The sequence below is a fragment of the Parus major genome, chromosome 14, assembly GCF_001522545.3.
Source record: "Parus major isolate Abel chromosome 14, Parus_major1.1, whole genome shotgun sequence".
Classification (NCBI taxonomy): Eukaryota; Metazoa; Chordata; class Aves; order Passeriformes; family Paridae; genus Parus; species Parus major.
In genome coordinates this window covers 7,875,480-7,897,907 of record NC_031783.1, presented here as the reverse complement: position 1 = coordinate 7,897,907, position 22,428 = coordinate 7,875,480, and the positions used below count along the sequence as shown (strand labels likewise).

The window sequence follows — 22,428 nt, the reverse complement described above, 5'->3', positions numbered from 1 at the left end:
TGAAGCAGGGATGATGAAGGCAAACATACAGTCAGAAGAGGTAAATCAAAACTGTTACAAGCTCTCCCAGTCCCCAAAGCTTTGGCATTTCCAGCCCCCTGACTCATCCCCACAGTTTCCTTTCCCAGGACTCCTGTGACTGTGTGAAGGCACAGCCCTACAGAACCCAGACCTACAGCAACCCCAGCAGCTCTTTGCCAAGAAACTGTTTCTACAAGGTCACTAGAGAAGGGAAAGACTGCAGAGACAAAAGCTGGAATTATGGGGCCAGCTCACCTATTCAGAGTTAAGCATGATATTAATGGTTAATATGACTAAACACAGTTAAACAGCAGATGTGCACACAAGAGCCTGAGAGTGGGAGAACTGAATGCACTCAATTCTGCTACCTTCTTTTCAATAAATTCTTACAGATACTTAAGCTCACTGATTTCAGTAAGTTATTAATTTCATACTCATTAGATACTCTTATACATATTGTATATTATTAGGGCATGCCATCACTACCAAGCCCCCAAGGCAGGAGAGCTTCAGGAGAGTTCCTTGCCTGGTTATTCCTAGCCTGGGGCTATCCCTCTCCCTCTTACACAGGGAGTGCCTGTGCTCAGCCTGGCTCCCCAGCTTCTGCAGCTGCCTGACAGTCCTGCAGCGGGCACAGAGGGGCTGGGGAGGAAGGAGAGCAGCCCAGGAGACAGGGAAGGGGTTTTGCCAATTGCTGCACACACCTGCACAGCACCCAGTGCCCTCTGAAAGCTTCTGCTGGGGCACAGCAGCACTCGTGGCATCTTCCCACTCCAGAAAGGGATCCTGTTCTGGTCCCTCCACCAGGCCAGCTGGCATGAGTGTGGGCACAGCAAGTAACTTTGTAAAAGGATGCAACAGATGAATGATTCAACAGAAAAAACCCAAAAACCTCCAAAACCTCCTCCTGGAACAGTTACAGCAAGATGATCAACCATGCAAATGCAGCATGAGAATACAGGAAAAAGTTTGCAGAGTTCAGCTTTCAGACCCCAGATAGGCAGCCTGACCCTCTTCCTGGTGTTCCCAAGTCCTCCTGCCTCTTCAAAGGCAACTTAGTGCAAGGGGAGACTCAGCAGAGCCTGACCCAGGCTGAAGGAACAAAAAACATCCCAACAAGTTTGCCATCTAAAAATGCAAAGAAAGGGGAAGGATACATTTAGCCTTTGTTATCCATCACAGAACAAAGATTAGCATGGCAAGCTTTCCCAGCAAATCTGACGCCTATAACAACAGCCATTCACAAAACAAACCATAAAAATGAGAACAGCAGATACGATTTCAGAGGCCAACTGCATGAGGAAGGCTCTGGGTGACAGGTAATACCTCTGCTTTTACAACAGTGTTGTCTTAAATGGCTTGTTTTGTCTTTCTAGTCAGGTTTAATGGAGGAACAAGATAATGGAAGAAAACTATTGCCTTAGCAGCTCAGCTCGCTGGAGTACTTGGGAGATCAGAGCTGTGCTCCAGCACCAGCGCTGGGAATTCACACCTGTGTGTTTCAAAGTGTCAGCCTGCTGAATTTGGATGCTGCAGGCACTGATCACTCATCACAGGGGCTGCAGCTACTCTCCATGCAGCCTTGCCAGTGCTCTATGATGCTCAAGACATTCTATTAGCAATGCAGTCATCTTGGCTGTGCTTTCAATTACTGCTTCCCATTCAACCATTGTCTGTTTCCTATGGAAAAGAAAAGAACTCACATAGTCAAAAGAGAATGGAAGTCTTTTTTAGATGTCACACTGCTGAATAAACCTCTTCCTAGTGAGAGTACATAAATGCCTGGGCAAAAAGAGATCTGCTGAGAGAAAATAGAATTTACTCCATCGTCTGCTTCCTGAGCCACTCCACCCGTTTTCTATAAATTCAAGGCTTCAGATGGCATTTATAAAATAAATAAATAAGCCCACTGCTGAGAAGCAGCAGCACATGCTTAAATGAAAATCCTAAAGAGACCATATAAGAGAATTCCACCAAGGATTAATGAACAAATGTGATTAAAACTATCTACAGCTCTGGACTGCTGCCAAAATGCTGCCAGCAGTGTTTGATATGTAAATGCTTAAAACATTTGCTGTGTGTATTGCCGTTGATGCAAAGCCTCTATAGAGAGTTTCTCCATCTAATTAGAGATATTGGTTTAGCAAACTTTGGAGTCTATAAAACCCTCAATGTCTCATTATTCTTTTAAAATAGAATATTCATTTGTTTGGAATGTTTTCCAGCTATATCCCATGAAACCCTGAAAGGCCCTTGGCTAATGAAAAACTCCAGCCCTATATCAGCTGATAAACCCTACAGCTTTTATGATAATAAAATTCTTACCGCATGCACTCATTAAAACTTTGTAATGTTGCTTTTGACTTTGTTTAAATATTCACTGGGAAAAAAGTAAATTACTCAGTTTCCAATTATTTTATGTCACAATTTCAACGCCAGCATTTAAAATCTCCAGGACTTTCTCAAATATACAAATACTGCTGCTGCAGTAAAAAGTAAATAAGAAAAACACTACCCTGTAATACCACGTCATGTGCAGCTCTTTTTCCCTGATTTTAAAGCCACTGTAAGTTTGAAGTGACTGTATTTTAGAGTAAAACTATGAAATATATTAAGGTAGTTTTCCTTTCATAAATCTAATTGTATGCAATTGCTAAGTCTAGATTATTTGTATGCTTAACAACAACAAATGCACTGAAAAATACTTGAATAACAAAAGCTTCTGAAGCACCTTCCAAATGTGCAACTACGTAAGAGCTGGTACACATGAAAATAATCAAGGAAAATTTGCTACGTGCAGGATGACTTATTCCCTAAATAACCTGGTATTGATGCGTGCAGCTCAGAGGTATTTTGCTAGAAAGGAAGGAAATGTTTCACTCTTATTTGTTAAACAATTTCCTATCTATTTTTCTATTTAAGTTTATGAATCATCAGCATATCACCACCATTACTTATTTTTCTCATCTTGCTAGCCCAGAATTTGAGTGCCTGACAGATAGCCTTTGCTAGAAAGGCCTATAAATGCCTATTTCAAATAAACATTTTTAAGTAAAGGCAGAGACATGTGTCTAACTTAGATAAGGGCTAGAAAACTTGTTAAAGGTATATCCTGTAGTAAAGAAAAATTCCTCTCCCACCACATTCACAAGAGATGTCAGTTTAGTTGAACTGCATGTATAAAAAAAAAAAATCCCATTTTTATCAGTGCTAGCAAAAACTGTTTACCAAGCCTTGCTGGCATTCCCATTATTCATACTTGGAAATTAAAATACTGCAGATTAGTTCAGAAAAAATACAGCAAGGTGGGGTTTAGACTCTTCAACTTACACTCTGATCTAAAATGCTTAGCATTCATAGAATCACATGATTACTCAGCATTATGTCAGCTCCAAACATAGAATCAGAGAAATGTTTAATTTGAAAAAGACCTTTAAGATCATCAAATCCAGCAGTGCCAAGGCCATCCCTAAAGCACATCCCCCAGTGCCACTGTCCCAAAGTAAGGTGCCTTGAGTAAGCAGAATTCCTTTTGGCGTTGGTGCAGTCACGTTCACAAGCAGAAGTTTCTGTTCAGGGGCTTTTGAAAGCTGTTTAAAAGAGAGAGCTGCCACATCTGCCTGGAGTACAGGCAGTTTGTGCACTCATGTCAGCCTGTTTATCTCTGGCTCATTCATCATTTGTTTCCAGACTTTTTTTGGCTTTTGATCCCACCAAGACAAATCTACAAATTGAAAAAAAAAATGGCCTAACATACAATCTTCTGTTTTAATTGTTGGATCAATGTTTAGACACTATCACCCCTGCTGGGGTTCACAGGCAGGTAAAGGATGAGCCACAGGTGTGTTTGGGGTCTCTTCTGCAGACAGGATGCAACATCCCCCACTGGAGTGGAAGATGTCTCACTCTGGTCCATGCAGGGTCTGGGCAGGGGCACAGACCAGGATCCCTGGCAGCACCAGCTCAGCTCTCCCCTGAGCAGCAGCATCAGGGATTGTCCCTGTCCATATTTCCCCTCCAGGCAGGAGACAAGCCAACAACAGTCACTGCTCTGGTTCAGGTTGAATTACTGTTCCCACATTAATGATACAATGGAGGAGAAGCAGCAGCACAGGCAGGGAAAGGTGAGCCTGCCCACACTGGGAAGAACTTCTGGGAAATTTGTCACATGCAGGCAACTGGGTTCACACAAAGCACAATGAGGCCAATGTTCCCCTTAGTCACTTTAGCTCACCTTCCACTAATAGCTGCCATTGACACTTCAGTCAGCAAATTTCCAAGGTAGCTGTGCTCAGGATAAAAGGAAAGAATTGTGATTTTTGTGGTAAAAATGCATCAGTTTGGTGGATGGCATCAACAAGTCCAAATGTGAATGTTTTTAACCTTTTTCTGTTGAGAGTGTAAGGGCTGAGTGAATGCAGAGTGTGGAGCCAATGAACACACGCTATCTGCTGACAATTTGGCACAGAAAATCTGTTTTGATATCCCACCGTCAAAGGTCTATCACATTTCTGATTTCCATCAATAAGGAAGTGGAGTGTTGACATAAATGACCATTTTGATAGACAGTGAGCAGGAAGCAGCCGTGCACCTGAGGAGATTACCCACACAGCCTCAAGCCACACTGCTATTTACATTGAGACACGTGGCTGAAGAGGATTCATGCCCAGAACGTCTAAATTTAATGAGGTTATTTACTTAGTTTTAATCCTGTAAGAAAAAAAAAAACCAATCTCTCTTTCAGCATATTTCTGTTTTAAAACTTTCATGACAATAAGGGCTTTCTTTCACTAGAAAAAACCTATGGAGTGACAGAAACATTGGTAAATGCACTTTCCGCCCAAAATGCATCTTTGAAGAAAGCAGTACACAAATTATCCACATTTTGTTCCTTAAAATATATTTAGTACCTTCAATTGTGAGACAAGTTCCCCCTTGCAAGTCCTTTAATCAATGAAAAAAGTACTTTTTTCTATCCCCTTTCCTACTGATAAAGCACTATGCAAAGGACTTTATTCTGTTTTCATATCTGTAATGCTCCAGAATCAGTGCAGTGCACTCAGTTTATGCTTGTGTAAGCCAGAGCATAAACCCAGCTCTGTGCTCCTGGAATAGGCTATGGGAAATCATAACAAAGGTTTTGTGGTGTTTCCCAGTATAGAGTGTCAAGAAGTGTTGCTCCATGTGTTAACAGATGAAAATCAGCAGCGTCCTCCTCTCACTCTGAGAGGTGCTCTGTCCTTCCTTGCCTTGTCTCACAGTAGGTAATTCCCCCAAGGAAAAATTCCCAAGCAACCATTTCTTTCCATAAGGCCCATCCATTGTGTCACAGCATTACTACATGACTTCTACAGCTGCTGAAAAGTATTTGCCAAGATAATTTGCTTTCCACAAAGTTGCCTTTAGCTGTTACTGCAATAACAAACCATTCCATTTCCAATCAGTGCCTCAATGCAGGGATAGTGCAGAGAACTCCCACAGTTCAGTGCCACAAACTCTGGATAGGTCATGGTCCTGGGAATGCCAGAATATCACTTGTGAGGATGCAGCACTACAAAGAGTTAAGACAGACAGGATTATCCTATCTCACAAAAACATCTGAGTCTGCTTAATATCTGCTGAAAAGTATCTGAAAAAAGAGAGTACTGAAATACTTGACTAACCAGCTGCTAATACCCAAGGATATTTAATTATTAAAACTAAACATGATATAATTTTAGCTTTATAAAAGCCCTGGGATTTTATTTAGTACAGAATGATGCTCACTGCTTTGTGTTCTTCCAGTGTTTGTCTGCTGCTACATATTCATGTAGAACCTCATCTGCCTACACGATACATCCCATTTTGATGAAAACAATAATCACTGATTAAATAAGCAAGTGGAGTGAGCTTCAGAAATGATCAAGTTCATTACTCAAATTAGTGAGACTTTGTATAAAAAGAAAAAAATCTAGATATTGGGCTGAATAGGAGCTTTTTGTTTGTTTATAACATGTATATTTTACATTGCATGGTTTATATTCAGCAGTTTTTTTCACTGTCTCTAAAATTAAATTATCAAGAATTTTGTGCAAAAAGAGAAATTAAAATTAAATGTGAGCACAGATTTAAAGCAACCATTCACTTCATCCAATTCACAATTTCCCATGTGCATCTGAACTTTTATTTGTAAATGTATTTACCTTTAAAATTTTATTTGTACAAGTCAATACGAAAAATGATTTGCTAATTGTTGAAAAATAGTTTGATAGTTGTTGGGAAATTATAATTAAAAATGTTCAGTTTCTTCCAAGAAAGTGGGAAGAGAGAAACCTCCTTCACCCTGCTTCTCATAGCAGAGCTCTGCCTGGTGGGGTCTGTCAGTCTGGGGGTGCAGTCCTGCTGTCCTGCCACAGCAGAGACCCTCTGGTGTCCCCAGGTGTCCCCCCAGGCCAGTTCCATGCCAGGGATGGATCTATTCAGCAGATCCAACTTGGATTTAAGGTCCTTCATTGTGAGCTGTGTGTTCCTCCACCAGCTGCAACAGCCTTGCAGCTTAAGACTCGTGAGAAATCTTTGCTTTTCTGGATGCAGCTCTTAGGGTGCCACTTCCCCAGCTTTAATGTTAAATTTTGGTGATTTCTCAGTTTCTGAACCATAACTTGCTCTCTCTGACTGTGCTGCCAGTGACCCAACACCCCAGCCTGACCCATCTGTCACACCAGGAAACCAGAGCTGTTCCATTCTAGCCTGCCCAGGACACTCTCAAGGCCAGCACACGCCTGCAGACACCAGGGACAGTTCATGCAGGACTCTGAAAAGAGCCTCCCTGCTCTGTCCCTGCTGAGGCCACTCTGCCACAGCCCCTCTCTGCAGGCACCCCCTGGTTCCCAGCAGGGGAAGGAACTCCAGCCACACTCCAAATGGTCCATCCAGTGTTCTCCCAGAGCTCAGACACAGTGTCCCTGCTGCCACAGCCAGTGATGACACACAACGCGCTCACCCCAAACTTGGAACCGGCAGGGAGCTGAGTCCACCCTCCTCTTGCTGGGAAAGGGAGCAGGAAAGCCCCTTCTAAAAGGGCACAATACCTTGTAAATGCAATACCTTGTAAAGCTTATACCTTGTAAAGCTCAGCACTTCTGCATCTGCCCTATTTAATTTGTGTAATCCTGGACAAAAACAGGCCGGCTTTGTGTGACATTGCCCGGAGAGCAGGTGGCTCTTCTGATGCAGTGGGAAAGATGCACCTGGGTACAGAGACTTTGTTTGGAAAACACCAGAAAATACACACTCATCCAGTGAGCAGCATCAATCTCCTAACTGGATTTATGCCAAGGGAAGAGTGGTGGCACTCCAGCAGCACAAGGTCCCTGTGGTGCTCTCTGTGCCAGGGATGCAGCCCAGGGCTCTTCACCTGCCTGGTGAGACCCCACTGCTGAGGCACTTTCACAAACTACTTTAAAAATAAAATGAATTATTACAAACCAGGCCCTTCCTGAAGCTCCTCCTGGGCCTGCCACTCCCTTTGATCCCCGAGCTGCTGAATCAACCTGTCGGAGTGCATCAATTCAAAGGACCAGAAGGCAAAACAGGGAAAACGGGGTCAGGCTAATAGGATTTAACATTAATTCTGCACCAAGCCTGAAAAGATGGAAGAACACGGCCTGGGGGGTGAAAGGGATAATGAACTGAGAGTTGATGGAAGGAAACTTAATTGGTTTTAACAACAAAAGGTCACATTTTGTTACCTTTATTTGGGTTGAGCAATGATCTTATTTTGAGAATTTGTGCCAGCTGATGACTTGCCCTACTCTTGGTTGGGGCTGTTTTGGAGTAAGTCAGTGAAGAATGCAGAGCTGGGATATGAGGTACAAACGTGGCAGAGAGGATGTTTGCATCAGGTACAGATCCACCAAGTGATGTAAATGGGACTGCTGAGAAAACAACTGGCAGGGTGGGAGGCTGAGGTCCCTGCTCACTGCTGTGCTCAATGAGCTGCAACCAATATGGTCTTATTCCCAGAAGAGAACCAGGGGATCACTTCATCTCAAGAGAAGACTCCAGAAAGGCATGTAAACTGAAGTGAGGCAGTCTGGCACTGCCAAGTGGACAGGCTGTGACATGGAGCCATTTCCTGGCTGCCTCTCTCCTCCTGGGCTGCAATGGTTCACAAATGATCTCCAGGCACTTTGTGATGATACCCAGCACTTGTATCTTGTGACACACCACATGTACCAGTTTCCCACAGAGAAGAAAGATCAGGGTGTTTTATTCTTCAGCTGTAGTTCTGCAGCTGCCACCTGCAACATGACCTGAGCCCCATGGGAACAGCTTCAGTGCCTACAGACCAGCTGTACAGAGGTTTAGCAATGACACTGACCCTCACAGAGCAAGCACAGCCATGCTCCCTGCAAGCCCTTGCCATGGAAATCACCTGGAAGCTACCCCGCACCTGACTGGCACAGTGCATCCCATCATATGAATACAATGATCTGAAACACTACCAAAACATCTGAGCTGTCCCAATTAAAGCCATAAGGTGACACAAATAAACAATTTGGATTTATAGACCTTTTAGTCTTCAGCTGTCCCAAGAAAGCATTGTTGCAAGATTACCTGCTAGAAGTGACTTCGGGGCAGCAAACTCTTGAACCAAGATCAACTCTGCATTTGGAAAACACTTGGCCCCAAACCAGTTCCTAATGTGGCAAGGAGTGCAATTATCCTGATGAAAGCTTAGGGATGCTTGTGCCTACAGCTGGTTCATCAAGTAATGCTGAATGATGGATATAATTAAACTGTGTGCTGCAGAGTGGAATGTGCCACAATGAACCACGGAGGGTCTCATCCCCTCCCATCAGCCTGGAGCTACAGATGGGCCATCACAAACAGTCAGTGGCACTCAGCTCTGCTATTTATACACAGATTCAGAGCTATCACACAAATCCTCTGTGCAGGTTGAGCAGAAAAGAAGTATTCCACTGTAATAAGGTGCAACTGTAAAAGCCAGCTAGTCCCTCATTCCACCTGGGACTGCACAGCAAAATGTAGCTCTGGGATTTCTGTACTGCCAGGCTGAAGCTTCCACAGTATCTGTAGATAGAGAGTTTTGACCAGCAAGCACTAGTCAAGACTGTAAAGAAAAATAAAAAGAAGCTTTAGAAAAAGATACATTCTGCAGCACAACCCTGAAGATGAACACCACAACAGAGTGCCCTACTCTCCTGTGAGCCACCCAAGCTCTGCAGCACTGCACAGCCTCACAGATCCTGCATTTGGTCTACAGAGATGTGAGCTGAAAAATCTTCAACATCAAATACCTCAAATACCATTCAACTCTTAAGCTTCTAGCCCTATTTCCAAGGGAAATAATTTATTCACCTCTCCTTCTCCTTCCTATTTCTACATCACCACTGAAAGACTGAATCAGAACAACATTTTGGCTCACCCTTTAATGGCCTTTTGGTTCACAACTATTTAAGAGTGACTTGGGAAAGGTATAACAACACATATTGTGTTATCTTCACTTTGAACTGCCACCAGATATTATTTTGCAGCTGTTTTATTGTAAGTGGCATCCTGAAATCTAAACAAAAGAGTATCTTAATGGCAATTTCAGCAGATTTTTAATTTCCTGAGAGAATTCAGCGGGACCACGAAGGGAGAGCACATTCAAAATGCAATGCTGTAATAGGAATGTTTCCCTCTTTCAAGTACTTTTAGCTTTTGGAACTTGATAATTATTTCACTGAACTTTCTAAAAAAAAACCAACAAAACTCAACTGAGTTGAAGAGACATTAAAGTTTCTGCTCACAAACCCCAGGTAAACACCACAAGGACCTGTTTCTCTGTAGCTTCTGTTACCCACCTCAGACTTAATCCAAAGTAAATGTCACTTGGAGCAAAGCTGTGGGTGAGTATACAAGAGAGAAAGTCACAGCTGAGATTTCCCTGAGGATCCACATCCCACTACAGCTCAAACTCCACCTGCCCAGGAATGCAGTGAGCAGCTAAATGCCATGGGAAGGGCTTTGCCAGTGTGGGGCAGGTAGTGGGGAACTTTCCTGACCACAGCTTCAAAGTACAAAAGCCATTCTGCACAAAGGGCTCTTTTCTTGGCTTGGTCACCCCCCACCATTTGTCCACAAAGACAAGTTGTAAGTGAAAAACAGGTTTTGTAAATATCCCTGGAGCTGTGAAGGAGAAATACAGAGCTGACCAGATCCCTCATGCTGCTCATTGCCTTTTTCTGCCCCAACACACCGGCTGCCCTCACAAAAACACTGTTCCAGGCATTACTGTAGCATCCTGATGACAAAAGATAGAACTGTGGCCTAAGAAATGATGGTGCACATTATCACATTTGTGCTGTTATTGTTTATAGATCAGGCTGAATGGTGGATGGATCCAGGGCAGACTCATATTTAACTCTTTTTTAGGAGACAGACTTCTTTCTCAGTCATAAGTAAAAAATAAGTACAGCCAGAAAGCAAATGGCAAACAGATGAAAACCCTTTGGCTCTTTGCTTGAGGACCTCCCTGTGAGCAGAGTCAGGCCAGAAGAGAAGGGGCCAGGCAGCCCAGTGTGGGCTCAGAGGCTGCAGTGCCCACCAAACTGCAAGTGTGGCATCTGGGGCTCTCATCTGCCAGGAAAACCCCCCAGGGGCCCAGACACTGGCTCAGATGCTTCAGCTCTCATGGGAAGAGATAAAGGGCTCCATGTTCAGCACTGTAATCAACAGGGTAAGATGCTGCCAAGTACAAGAGCACTTTGAGTAAAAATCCTATTCTAAAACTGTGCCTTATTGATGCGTCTTTAATCTGCATGCACAGTAAAGATACCTGGATAGCCAATTCCAGTCTGGGGTGCATTTATTTCAGTTGCCAGTCTGAGGCTATGGAGCACATCTCAGAGCTACTGAATATCCAGAGGAGTTACTACCAGCTGCAGATGTCATTTCCCCAAAGCAAAAGCTGCTTTATATCCTTAAATCCAGGAGGGGAGGGCAGAAGGAATAACCTCAGCTGCTGTGGCTGCACAGAGAAAGGGTGGGCCTCCCATCAATAACATTTGCCAGCTTGAAGAAAACATTATGTTAACATCAGATGTAAATAAAAATTTTAAGCCACAATAATTTCCACATTTTACCCCACCCATTTGTGACCACGCACAAAACCACTGCTTTGCCAACCATTGATAGCTTAACAGTAAAACAGAGAAGTGGAATAGTAAATCAAAAAGATAACTTTCAAAATATATACAAATCTCAAGCAAATGTGCTGGCAAAGTGAGGAAGGAAGAGGAGAAAAGGTTATTTGAGGGATTAAAGAAAGAAGCAAATCTGAAATTCTCAGAGAATGCAGATTCAAGAAAAACACTGATAAAGTTCCTTTTGGACAGGAAAAAAGATTCCCTGTGAAGCATTAAGAGTGGATTGACACCTGGCTTGCCAGATAAAGATATTCTGAGCAAACAAAACCACATACAATGTTGGTGACAATCCTGAGATAAAAACCTTAGGTGCTGGCATGTTAACAGATGTTGTAGTGCCAAAGCTACCTGTGCTGCACTCCCCTCTGGATGTAGGAGCTGATTGAGCAGTGCTGCAGCCCAGGATAACATTCCAAAGGGCACATTAACACTTCCTAGTGCCTGGTACATTATTCTAGTGGCAAGGCCTGCTTTTCGGATCAGCAGTGCAACACTTCATAAGGGGTGTAAGGTCAAATTCAGCTCTGGAAAGTCAGGCTTTCCTTTATCCAGCCTTTCATGTCCAGCATCAATTTATGTAGCTCCAGGAAGGATAAATCTCTAGAGGACAGCTCTGAAGTCTGAATCTCAGTGAGACATAGAATTGTTAAATTAAGTCAAGCCAAATTGATGAGAAGTGAGACAAAGTGGAACTGCCTTTTGAGCCCATGGCTTTGCCTTATTTGCCATCACACAGCTCTCATCAGCTCTGCTAGCTTTGGGATTTCTAAGTTCAGAGCCATCAAGAGGGCACGACTGGGTCTCAGACATTTTTCCCAAAGCTAGAATGCTGTGTGTGAAAGTGCTTTGTTTCAGTTCTAAGAGGAGATTTTTCTGGTATTTCCAATATTGTGTTTCCAGCCTGCACATTGCAAAAGCTGAGATGTTTTGAAGAGCAGCTGAGTAGCTCCCAGTAGCTGGTGTACCCACTCCATGCAAACTGTAGTATCTTTTTTTCTCCCTGTCACCTGCTCCAGAGATTGTATCATTTGGTCACAGGTGAAATCAAGGCAGGTCATGGTGAATTTGACAGAACAGAAATCATCCCTGATGTAGTTTCTGTAGAATGGTAGTCACCAATGCTTTGGAGGGGATGAAACTGAGACAGTGGCAGAAACAAGGAAATGATCTCCCAGGTAGTTCTAGCACCTGAAAATAACTTGAAAAAGTGCTGAAGCACATTTCCCAAAGGTTGAAGTTCTTTCTGAAATCTGTTGGCTGTAATTATTTTCAGCTACTACAAGAATGAAAACCTGAACTCCTCTTCCCTGCACCCAGGCCTTTTCACCCCTGGCAAATACTGTCTTGCCCAGGGACCTCATTTAGAAGTCATCACTTCAGTTTTTTATCAGCCAATGTTACCTTGACCAACAGAGGGCAACACAATGAAGCAAGCACAGGTCAGTCAATAGTTATTTGCTACCTCAGTTTTCTTAATTTCTGAGTGTTATTCTGGTTGATAAGATAATCTCCATATTGCTATCATATTGCTTAAAGGCCCAGGCCCAGTCAGATCACCCATTTAGTCCCTCAGCTGCTGTTTGTATTGTGATAAACCTTCCATTCAAGTGCCAGACCAAAACTTCTACTGAATTTCTCTCATTTAACTGAGTCTTCACAACACAGGCTTTTATGCAGAGTAGGGCTACAGACCTTCATCCTAAAATAATGTCAAGCAGCAAAACACAAGTAGTTTCACTGGGTTTCATTTAAGTTCCTTTATTATACCTGATTGCCCATAATGGAAAACGTAGCTGTATCTGCATTCCTGGCTCCATCAATAAGACACTTTATTTTCTTACTATTCTGAAGCACTCCCCAAGCTTCTGCTAATAATTTTGCTTGACCTTTATTAAAGACCAAGCATTAGCTGCAATTAGATTTGGTGATCCCTTTGGTGATTGAGGCTCAGTGATTTACTGTAAATTATAAATAGTTCAAATGTTTCATTATGTTTATTCTTTATACAAGCTTTGTGGCCAGGTAAGCACTGACATGACATTCACTGTTAAATGATCTCATTAAACTTCTTTAATTTAAGTGGTGCAACACTTCACCTGCCACATTATCCAAGGACTTCTGCAATGCACATTAAACATTCAGCATGAAGAGATGCTCTACCATAGTTCACCTTGTTGGGAGTGAAATTTCAGTCCCTGAACATAAGGTTGACTACTTTATGCTGTTTGTCAGAGCCAATAAATAATGCAAATAGATAACCATGTAAAATAAGAGGCTCAAGACATCAATAGCTTTCCCACGAGGTTTTGAAAGAGGATCTCAAAAGAAAAGACTTTAAATTGTGAAAAAATACCACTAAAATTAAAAAAGTTAAGGAAAAGGAAGGTGATGTTTTCTTTCATTTCTTTATGAATGCAATGACTGTGAGAGATGATTTCTTGAGAACCTTGCAGGCATGTGTTCCTTTTTTATTCACAAGCCCAAGCCAAAGGAAGGACAGTCACACAACCTCCCACCTCTGAGCTGCATGTGGAGGTTTGTCTTTAGCCACTTCATCCCTCCTTTTCCTGCTGAGAATGTTTAACAGAGCTGAATGAAGTCAAAGTTGGGTAACACACCACATCTTTTCACTTAAGCCAGTAAATAATATATTGCTTCATGATTAGAGGGAAGCACTTTTGTTGGAGGCACCTTCATGTCCAGAGTGTTTGCCAGTGGATTGGACTGCAGTAAGAAGGAGAAGGACATGGATTAGGACCTCCTCTGTGCTAGTGCTGGACCTACAGACTCCACAAACAAAACATTCAGGCATAAGGAGGAATAATAAGGGTATCTGTATTTTTCTGGCTTGCATATGTTTTATTTTACACATTTTTAATTGTTTCCCTCACAAAATGAATAGTTCTAATATTTTTCTCCCCTGCCTTTATATTTTATGATGCTTAACATCTGCTTCTGGACATCTCTTCTGAAGGATGAAAGGCTCCTGGCAATTCTACTGTAGTCTGTGAACATACCAGACTACTCCCTGGACAGATTTAGGCTCCATAATATTGTATTAACCCCACATATTGAGTATGGTTTTTTTGACTTAGAAGGCTGGATTAGCTTTTATTATCAGAAGAGAAGTAGTAAAGGTTTCAGTATTACAGATGGAATGGCAGATGGGAAGTGAAAGCTTAATATGAAGCAGCTCTGGATAAAAACTATTAATCCACAAAATTCATATGTTCTTATGCAGGGAAACCTAGCAAAACCCACTGCAATATGACTAACCAGAGAGAAGTGTAAAGTGCCCCTAGCCCATTATCTGACAAATCATGGCATGGGGTCTGAAAGGAAAAAAAGAACCCCTCAAGTACCCTATTTATTATTTCCTGGAAAAACAGTTAGATCTCTCTGGATTATGCAGGGAGGTAATGCTTTCCCCTAAAGATTATAAATAATAATAATTTATAGCACCTCTACAATGAAAATGAAATGGACTCATATATATATATATATATATAAGTTTTTTCACAGTTTATAGCTGTGATATTCCATATTTAAAGAAATACTTAACATTACTTGTAAGTCACTGTCACTGAAGCTGGAGCACTGAAAAAAGTGTGTTGTTTTTTATTGAAGTGCATCATGGTGTGGAGGGGAAGCACATTCCCTTCAGTTCTGTGGCAGTGCTGTGGCAGGAAGGGAAGCGGGCACTTCCGACCCTGCCCGGGCACTGGCAGCCACTGAGAGACCAGCACAGAGTCTGAGAGCCACTGCAAGGGGGAAGAACACCTTCAAGAATTCCCCTTCTGAAGAAACAAGTGCCTGGAATTTCTCCAGCAGAGCTGGAATGGCTGCAAGACAGCATTATTGCAAAGGCTCCATCAACACAACCAGCTGCAGCCTGCCCTGCTGGCTGCTGGTGGCCACGTCTGGAAGGCACTGACCCCATCTGGCCCTGTTGTTTGACTTGTTCCACAGGGAACTGAGAACAGTTCAGCCTGCCCCAGGTCATGGCCTCAGCATTACACGGTGGTTAGGGTGGACACAACACCTCTGGGTAACTGCACACACCCTCTGGCACCAGGGTACAACCATACCAGACCTCCAGCAATCACTCTCCTACAATTTATCCTGTTTGATTCACAGTGCCATCACCGACTTCTTCCTTTATGGTCTTGCATCACGCCACTTTTTAACATCAATACAGCATTCCTGACCAGGAAAGTGAATAATAGGGAATAACAAGCTAGTATCTCTTTTCCCAAGAGATATACAGAAAACTACTCTCCCTTATAAGCAAGTTTGATATGTCAAAATTGTTAGTTCTCTTCCTGTTGCATATCAAAAGTGTTTAAATACTGCGATTTCTTAATTCAAATCCCCATCTTCTAATATCAAGGCAGTCTTGGTAACCCTTGTGCTCGAATCTGTCCCCAAAATGTGCTGCATTTCTCTGAGAGTGCTTGGAAATGGGCACCAGCAACAGAGCCTTTTGTGGTTTTGTCAGCCCTCACAAAATCCTTCCTAAGGCATGGGCTCAGGGGTTTTGTCATTGTTCACTTCAGTGGCAATTTCCATCCAAGGAGCATCTGCAGGAAGGGATTCAAGCTTTGAGAGAGATCCTGGGGAAGCCTGAGCAGTGGAGGCAGATTTCTCTTCCAAAAGTATTAAAAACATGTTGTATCATCACTCATCAGGAAATCGCTCAAGAAATTCACTTCCCCTTTCATTAACTCATTTCAGCATAGAGGGAAACAGAAGCCACAAGGAGACTTTTGTGTTTCCTTCTTCTTAATAATTCTTACAACCTAAACCTAAAAACAGTTTCAGGACACCTGGGGATTTTTGGGCGTCTTTTTTGTTGTTGTAGTGGTGGGGTTTTCTTTGTTTGTTTGGGTGGGGCTTTTTTTATAGACAGCTTTTGCACATGTAGCAAACTTACTGAATGCAGCTCTGAGGCCTGGGTGATGCAAATCCAGAAAGAATATAATTTCACTCTAAATCACAAGCCTTATCATGCAATGGTGTGTGAAATTCTTAGCCTGATGCCATCTGAATAAAGATATTCAGGCAGTGGTTGGTGCTGAAGATATAACTGACTCCTAGCAACTTACTTATCACTTCTACAACCATTATCCTCCACAGAAAAAGTACTAAAAAAGGAAGAGGAGTACCTGAATCTATTCATACCTTCAACACTTGCTGAGACATCAAATCACACTGTTAATCAGAGCCCTGGGAGGGAGGAATCTCTCCATGCCTGGGTTTCATTTGCTGAGCTCCAGCACTTCTGGCTACTTTCCCCAAGCTCTCCTGCAGGTATCCCTTTTGCTGGAAATAATGACTAACTGGAGCAGCCTCTCAGTGGAAGTCCCCCCCAGGCAAATGGAAGAGACACAGGCTACAGCAGGTGACTGAATCCATGGCTAAAGTGTGGCTGTCAGACACCAGCTCACCAACAGGAGTTTTCTGCTGTAAAACAAAAGAAACTGCTCCTCTGCTTCTTGCAGCACAGCACAGACACGTCATTGCTTATCTCCATACTTCCTTTAGGAACAAAACATGTACATTCTTAAAGTACTCATTGTACCTGATTGGGTAGTCGGCAGCACTGAGGTTAATGAAGAAATCCCAGGGCCAGTCACTCATCTCCATTAAGTCCTTCATGGTCTGCAGGTAGGTGGTCAGAAGACTTGCTCCTCCCCAGATAGTGGCCATTCTCCAGGAGGTGACTCTCACATTTGGGTACTGGCTGGCAAACTGCAGCACTTGCCGGTGCAGGTAATTGGATCGCTTTGCAGGAGAAAAGAGTAATACATTCAAGTTATTCTGTCCAAAACTGCCTCTCCCTGAATCCACTAAAGGCCTACCCTACATCTCCACTCACTGAGTGCTGCCATTGCTTTGCCCTCACTAACTATGGCACACAATCTTCTTTTGCTAAATGCACAGAGAACCCTGGTTAATATTTTTTATTACAACTACAGTCATCACTAACCAGTGTGATTAGCTTTATTCACCATTTGTCATCACAGATCCCAAAGGGCTTTTGTAAAGGAGGTGACTGCTACCACCTCCCTTTTGCAGCGTGTCACTCGCCCAAGGCACCTCAGGTCAGCTCTCCATCAAGCAGGCCACCACCTCACTCTGCATCAACTTATCAGTTACTGCTAACTGAATGTACAACAGACAGACAAGGGGAGATACTCATTGACATAGAAGGGGAAATGAAGGCTGTTACATAAAGAAGATAACAAGAAAGAAAATTTAAGGAAAAAAAAAAGAGGCTCCAAACGTGTAACAGATGGAGAGACAAAAAGTGACGTGCACTTTATGCAGCAGAGGTAAAGGGAAGATGAAGAGGATGACAAGGATGGGTAGACTGACAGATGGTGAGACAGGCAATTTATAACCAGTGATATATTACCTTGTCAACATGAATGTAATAAAAATGGTCTTTATGGTAAATAGCCTTAAACATGCGCTGGAGCTGCCGGGAAGCTCTGCCATGAACAACCAAGACAAATGCGATCCTGACTGGGTTGGCTGGCATGTATTCTACGGAGTCCTCATCCCACTGTACATTGTTGTTGGCTTTTCCTGTTCAAAAACAAAACACAGGACATCTCTGAGTGTATCCACAGGGCAGGGTGCAGAGAGCAGTACACATTCCACCTCAGCTCTTTCTTCAAAGGCCCTTTGTAGGGCAGGCTGAGAGCTCAGAAGGGGTGCCAGCCTGTGCCACATCCACTTTGTCCCTCTCCTTTGTCCCCACACAGGGCCATGACCCCGTGGGAAGCCACCCATGCCCATGGGCCTCATCCTGAACAAGGCTGCACAAGCATGGACAAGTACCCAGATGTTTGTGAGTTGTACTGAACTCCACCTGAGCACAAACATTTGGCCTTCACAGCAGTCACCTCCCAGTTTGTAACTGGTGCCCAAACGTAACGATGGCCAGGCTGATGTCCCTCAGAAGGAAACCCCTGCTCAGCCCCATGATCAGCACAGCTCTGCTGAGAAGCTGCTGGGACTCTGCCACTGAACAGCTGCTGGGGATTATTGACTGATAGCATTTATTTGTAAGAGCAGATGTGCCCTGGAACATTTAAATGCAACCTGCATATCTTCACTTCTTCTTGGAGGAGTGAGGCTCTTCCAATACTATTTAAAATTCCTGTTTATTTTTATTTTAACAAGTAATTTCTGGTCTTCCTTTTCTAAAGCAAACACCACAGTGTGAGGTTCAGACAGGATGTGCTGATAAACTGAAGAGATGGAGGGACAATTCTAATATGAAATTAAAAGTGCTTTGGTTTTGGTTTGTGTACCCACTCTGCAATTCAAAAACCAGAACACAATGTAAGAAAAACATAATTTTATCCAAAATCTGACATTCATTCTTCGAAGAAACAACACCATTCTTCAGTGCTCTGACCTTGCAAGGACCTTTCTCAACAAAAATGATTTAGAAAGAAACTGAAATTTTGAATATTAGCAGAAAAAGAAAGTACCTCTAAGCCAAAAAAGTTCCTACTGCCCAAATTTTCTTCTTGCAAATGTTAACTTTATTCTTTTTTAAATGAAAGGAATAGATTAAAAGCTACTTGATGTGTGTCCCCCCTGCCAGAGGTACAATTTTCAAATTCCTAAGATCTGAGCTGTTACCAGTTTCTGCACTTTGTGCCTTTTGTGATGTCCCTTTCTCCTCCCACCTCCACATCCCCACCACCTCAGACTCCTGCAGACAGTGGAGACACTTGATTTAGGTTGTAGGACAAATTTGAGGCTGTTCCTGGGCTCAGTTATCTGACAGTCTGAGTGCAGCCACAAAGCCCACTGCACCTTCCACAACATCTCCTACAGTTATTAAAAAACCATGCTCATGTCTGTTTGATTTGATATAAGGAGCATGAAAAGACATTTGCCAAGTGTGAAGTGAGTAAAAGAGAGGGAAAGACACTTTTCCCAGGTTGTTGAAACTGGAAACATATGTTGATAAAAGTAAACAGTAGCAGAAGTTTTCTATTTTCAAAAATTTAATAATTACAAAATAAAGGCTGGACACAGAAAAAAAGACCTTTGCCTAATCCTTCTTGTGCATCTCCTTATTCAAGGCAGTAGTATAAATCTGGAAAAAAAACAGACCAACTGAATGTTTGCAGAGCACTGTTTAGGTGATCAAACAATTTGATCCCCTTAATTGTACTGAAACACCCTTGAGTAATTGAAACTCTCCTTTTAGACAGCCACGAGAGAGAGCTCCTGCTGCAGTGGCAACAGCACATCCCAGGAGGGAATGGTTTCAACATCTCCCACAACTCTCTCTTCAAGTTTCTCCTCAGCAGTGCTTCCCTAGCACACTTCCCTAAGTCAGAGTGTGTTTTCCCCACCCTGGAGCCACAGGAAAGCTGTCAGAGGTGGCCCTTGTGCCCTGCACGTGGCTCTTTGCTGGACTGTGTAAAGGGCTAAAAGGCAGTTCCCTGTCCAGGAACACACCAGATCCCAACACCCAAGAGCTTACAAAGTGCCAGAGGCTCCCTGCCCCATGGAGCACACCCTCCTTGTCCACAGCCCCTCAAGGAACATCTCTTTGCAGCAGTAATAACCATAAATTAATGCTACTTTATTGCCCCTGCTGTAGTCAGACCAGACATTAGGAAATTTCTAGCCCTGTAAGACACTCTTAACTTCACACAGGACACGAACAACTTAAGTGGTATTTCTTTAAAAACCCTCCACCAATGGTTCACTAGGACTCAGATGAATATTGAAACATTAGAAAGAAAGCTGAAATTTAATTTCTTCTATAATTTAGTTTGTTTATTAGGGCCATTAGCCTATGCCCAGTTCTACTGTTTCTCCTGTGCAGCTGATGAGCTTTGCCATGCACGTGCTCAGGGTTCCTGCAGAGGGAAGGGACAAAAAGGGACTGTGAGAGAAAGAAAATGTGCTTGCAAAGAGAACTGACAGGGGAATGAAGGGCAATTGCAAAAACAAGCCATTTTTCTTTTAAACTGCTTTCATTTCAAGCTGATGATGTCTCGTCAATGAACTCAAATATTTTTAGTGGTTTTCATTACATTTTTGGATACCTCTCTTCCTAAATCAGTGTCTTTCTGCAATGATATGGAGAAGGTGAGGGGAATTTAAAATAGTCATATTGTGGGTCTTTTATTTTAATCTAACTTGCTGTCAATACCTACACTATCATTTATCTAGCAATTACTGAGAACAAAATCCTCTCAAATTTTCACCTGAAGTGCCACCTCACTGCATCAGTTTTCTCTAATAAATTCCTGCAGTGGCTTATTTTGTTCTCTTCTGTTTTCTTTCTCTAACCTATTTTTATTTTTTTTCCTTCATGTGCTAGTTCCTGACTTCTCTTTTAGGTTTAGGATTTTTACACTTGCTTTTACCACCTGCATATTATTATGACTTTTTAAATATAATCCTATTCCTGGCTGCCTAGAGTTTCAAAAAGGAAGACAGTTACACTTTTTCCATCTGCCAGACTATCTGCTACTTTGCTGTATACTGTCACTTCCCTGGTTCTAGCTCATGGCTGTTTAGCACCCTCTGTTTTGCAGACTACTTCACTGATAAAGAACCAGCCTGGGTTGCAAAAAAGAAGATGAAACTGGCAGGAAACATTCAGTTGAGGATCTGCTTACTGAAAAATACAGTAGGACTTCAGATCTGTATGAGCAATGTCAAGACCTGAATAGCTGCAGCCTCTCCATTTCTATAAAACTCGTGCAGACCAAAGCCTAGCACATCATGTCAGTGCCTGCATATTAATGAGCTGCCTCAGGTAGGAGCACATCTTCTTCAGGCTGTTGGGACAGGATACACAGGAAACACATCAGATGACTTCACTTAACATCCTACCATTCACTACTGCTAAAAGTCTAAAAGGATTTTAAGGAAGCACTTGGATTTGACAGCTCTTTCAGTGCATCACTGCACTGCATTCTGCCCATGCGCTGAAGCTCAATCCAGGTGCTGATTCCAGTGGCCTCCACCCTCAGCCACTTCAGTCCTGCAAAAAGCAGCTGCCAAGATCACCTTCTTCTCACCCAGCAGGTACAGATGATTCATGGACAGCTTCTTCCCCCTGCAGCACTCCCAATTCCCAACCTTCACTGCACTTGTCCCCTCTCAACATTGCATCATCTGCCTTTCCAAGAAAGATGAGTCAAGCCCACACAAGAGAATTCCCATCTCCACCTGCACAGGTCACTTGTGGCAGTCTCAGTGGACTGGAGGTGTATTCCATCTCACCTAGAAAGCTTCTCTGAGTGTGGGTATTGCCTGTTGAATGAAGTTTCCTACATGCTTAGGGAATTCCCTTTTTCTGGGATAATTTACACAGATCAGGGCTTTACAAACCTTAATAAAAAGCCCACAATGTCAATACAAAGTAAAAAAAAAACCATCAGTACTTTATAAACCATAATACAAGCCCCATAATGTTAATATAAAACAAAACCCATGAAGAATATGATTGTTATAGTTACATCTTGGGAGCACAGCTCTCCCCTCAAAATTGCTTTGCACATGTGAGTCAGTGGGGAGAGTGAATGGAACATCCTCTTTATGGCCATTTGGCACAGATGAAACATCCCTGGCCTTGAAGCAGGACTTGTCTTAAGCTTCCTCAAAGTTTGCTGTTTCATTACACAATGGGAACAGAGGATAAAGAGCAACTTCTCACATTGCCTTGCTCCAGAGAAACTGGAACCTCAGCAGAATGGGAAGTGCACACCCAACTCAAACAAACATCTTCCAGCCCTTGTACCAAAGAGCATTTATTGTGCTACCCTCCACTGAAAACAAACCACAGCACTTTGCTCTGCCACCAAAAGTCTTTCAGAAACTTACTGAGAAAAGTGAAAGCTCTCCTTTTCCTTCCTGCTCAAAGCCTGACATCAATATGTTAGCAGGAAAACCTGTACCTGTTTTTAAAGATATCAGGAGAACCTCAGCTCTAGTGCAATTTTAACTTGCATTTTCTGTGCCCAGAGAAATCAGTACTCATGATTAAGAGTTTAATCTTCAGCTGTTGCAGTATTACTAAATTCCAGAATAACGAACACAGTGCAATCATTTTCACATTTGTTGTGATGCCACATTATATTCAATCATCCTCCAATATAACTCAAAGCCAGCCTGCTGATCTCTTACCTCTACTGTTAATTAATGGGATCACACTTCCCCA

General features: G+C 42.7%; 1 protein-coding gene across 1 annotated transcript in view; it reads right to left on the bottom strand.

The window, feature by feature from the left end:
- The window catches only part of XYLT1 (xylosyltransferase 1), a 152,350-nt gene that overhangs the window by 44,931 nt on the left and 84,991 nt on the right, over positions 1–22,428 (bottom strand). Inside the window, exons 4-5 of the mRNA XM_015642387.2 lie at positions 17,635–17,807; positions 16,798–17,000 (exon numbers count right to left, since the gene is read on the bottom strand). Of these exons, the coding sequence (XP_015497873.1) occupies positions 16,798–17,000; positions 17,635–17,807 (376 nt within the window). The remainder of the gene's footprint in view (positions 1–16,797; positions 17,001–17,634; positions 17,808–22,428) is intronic.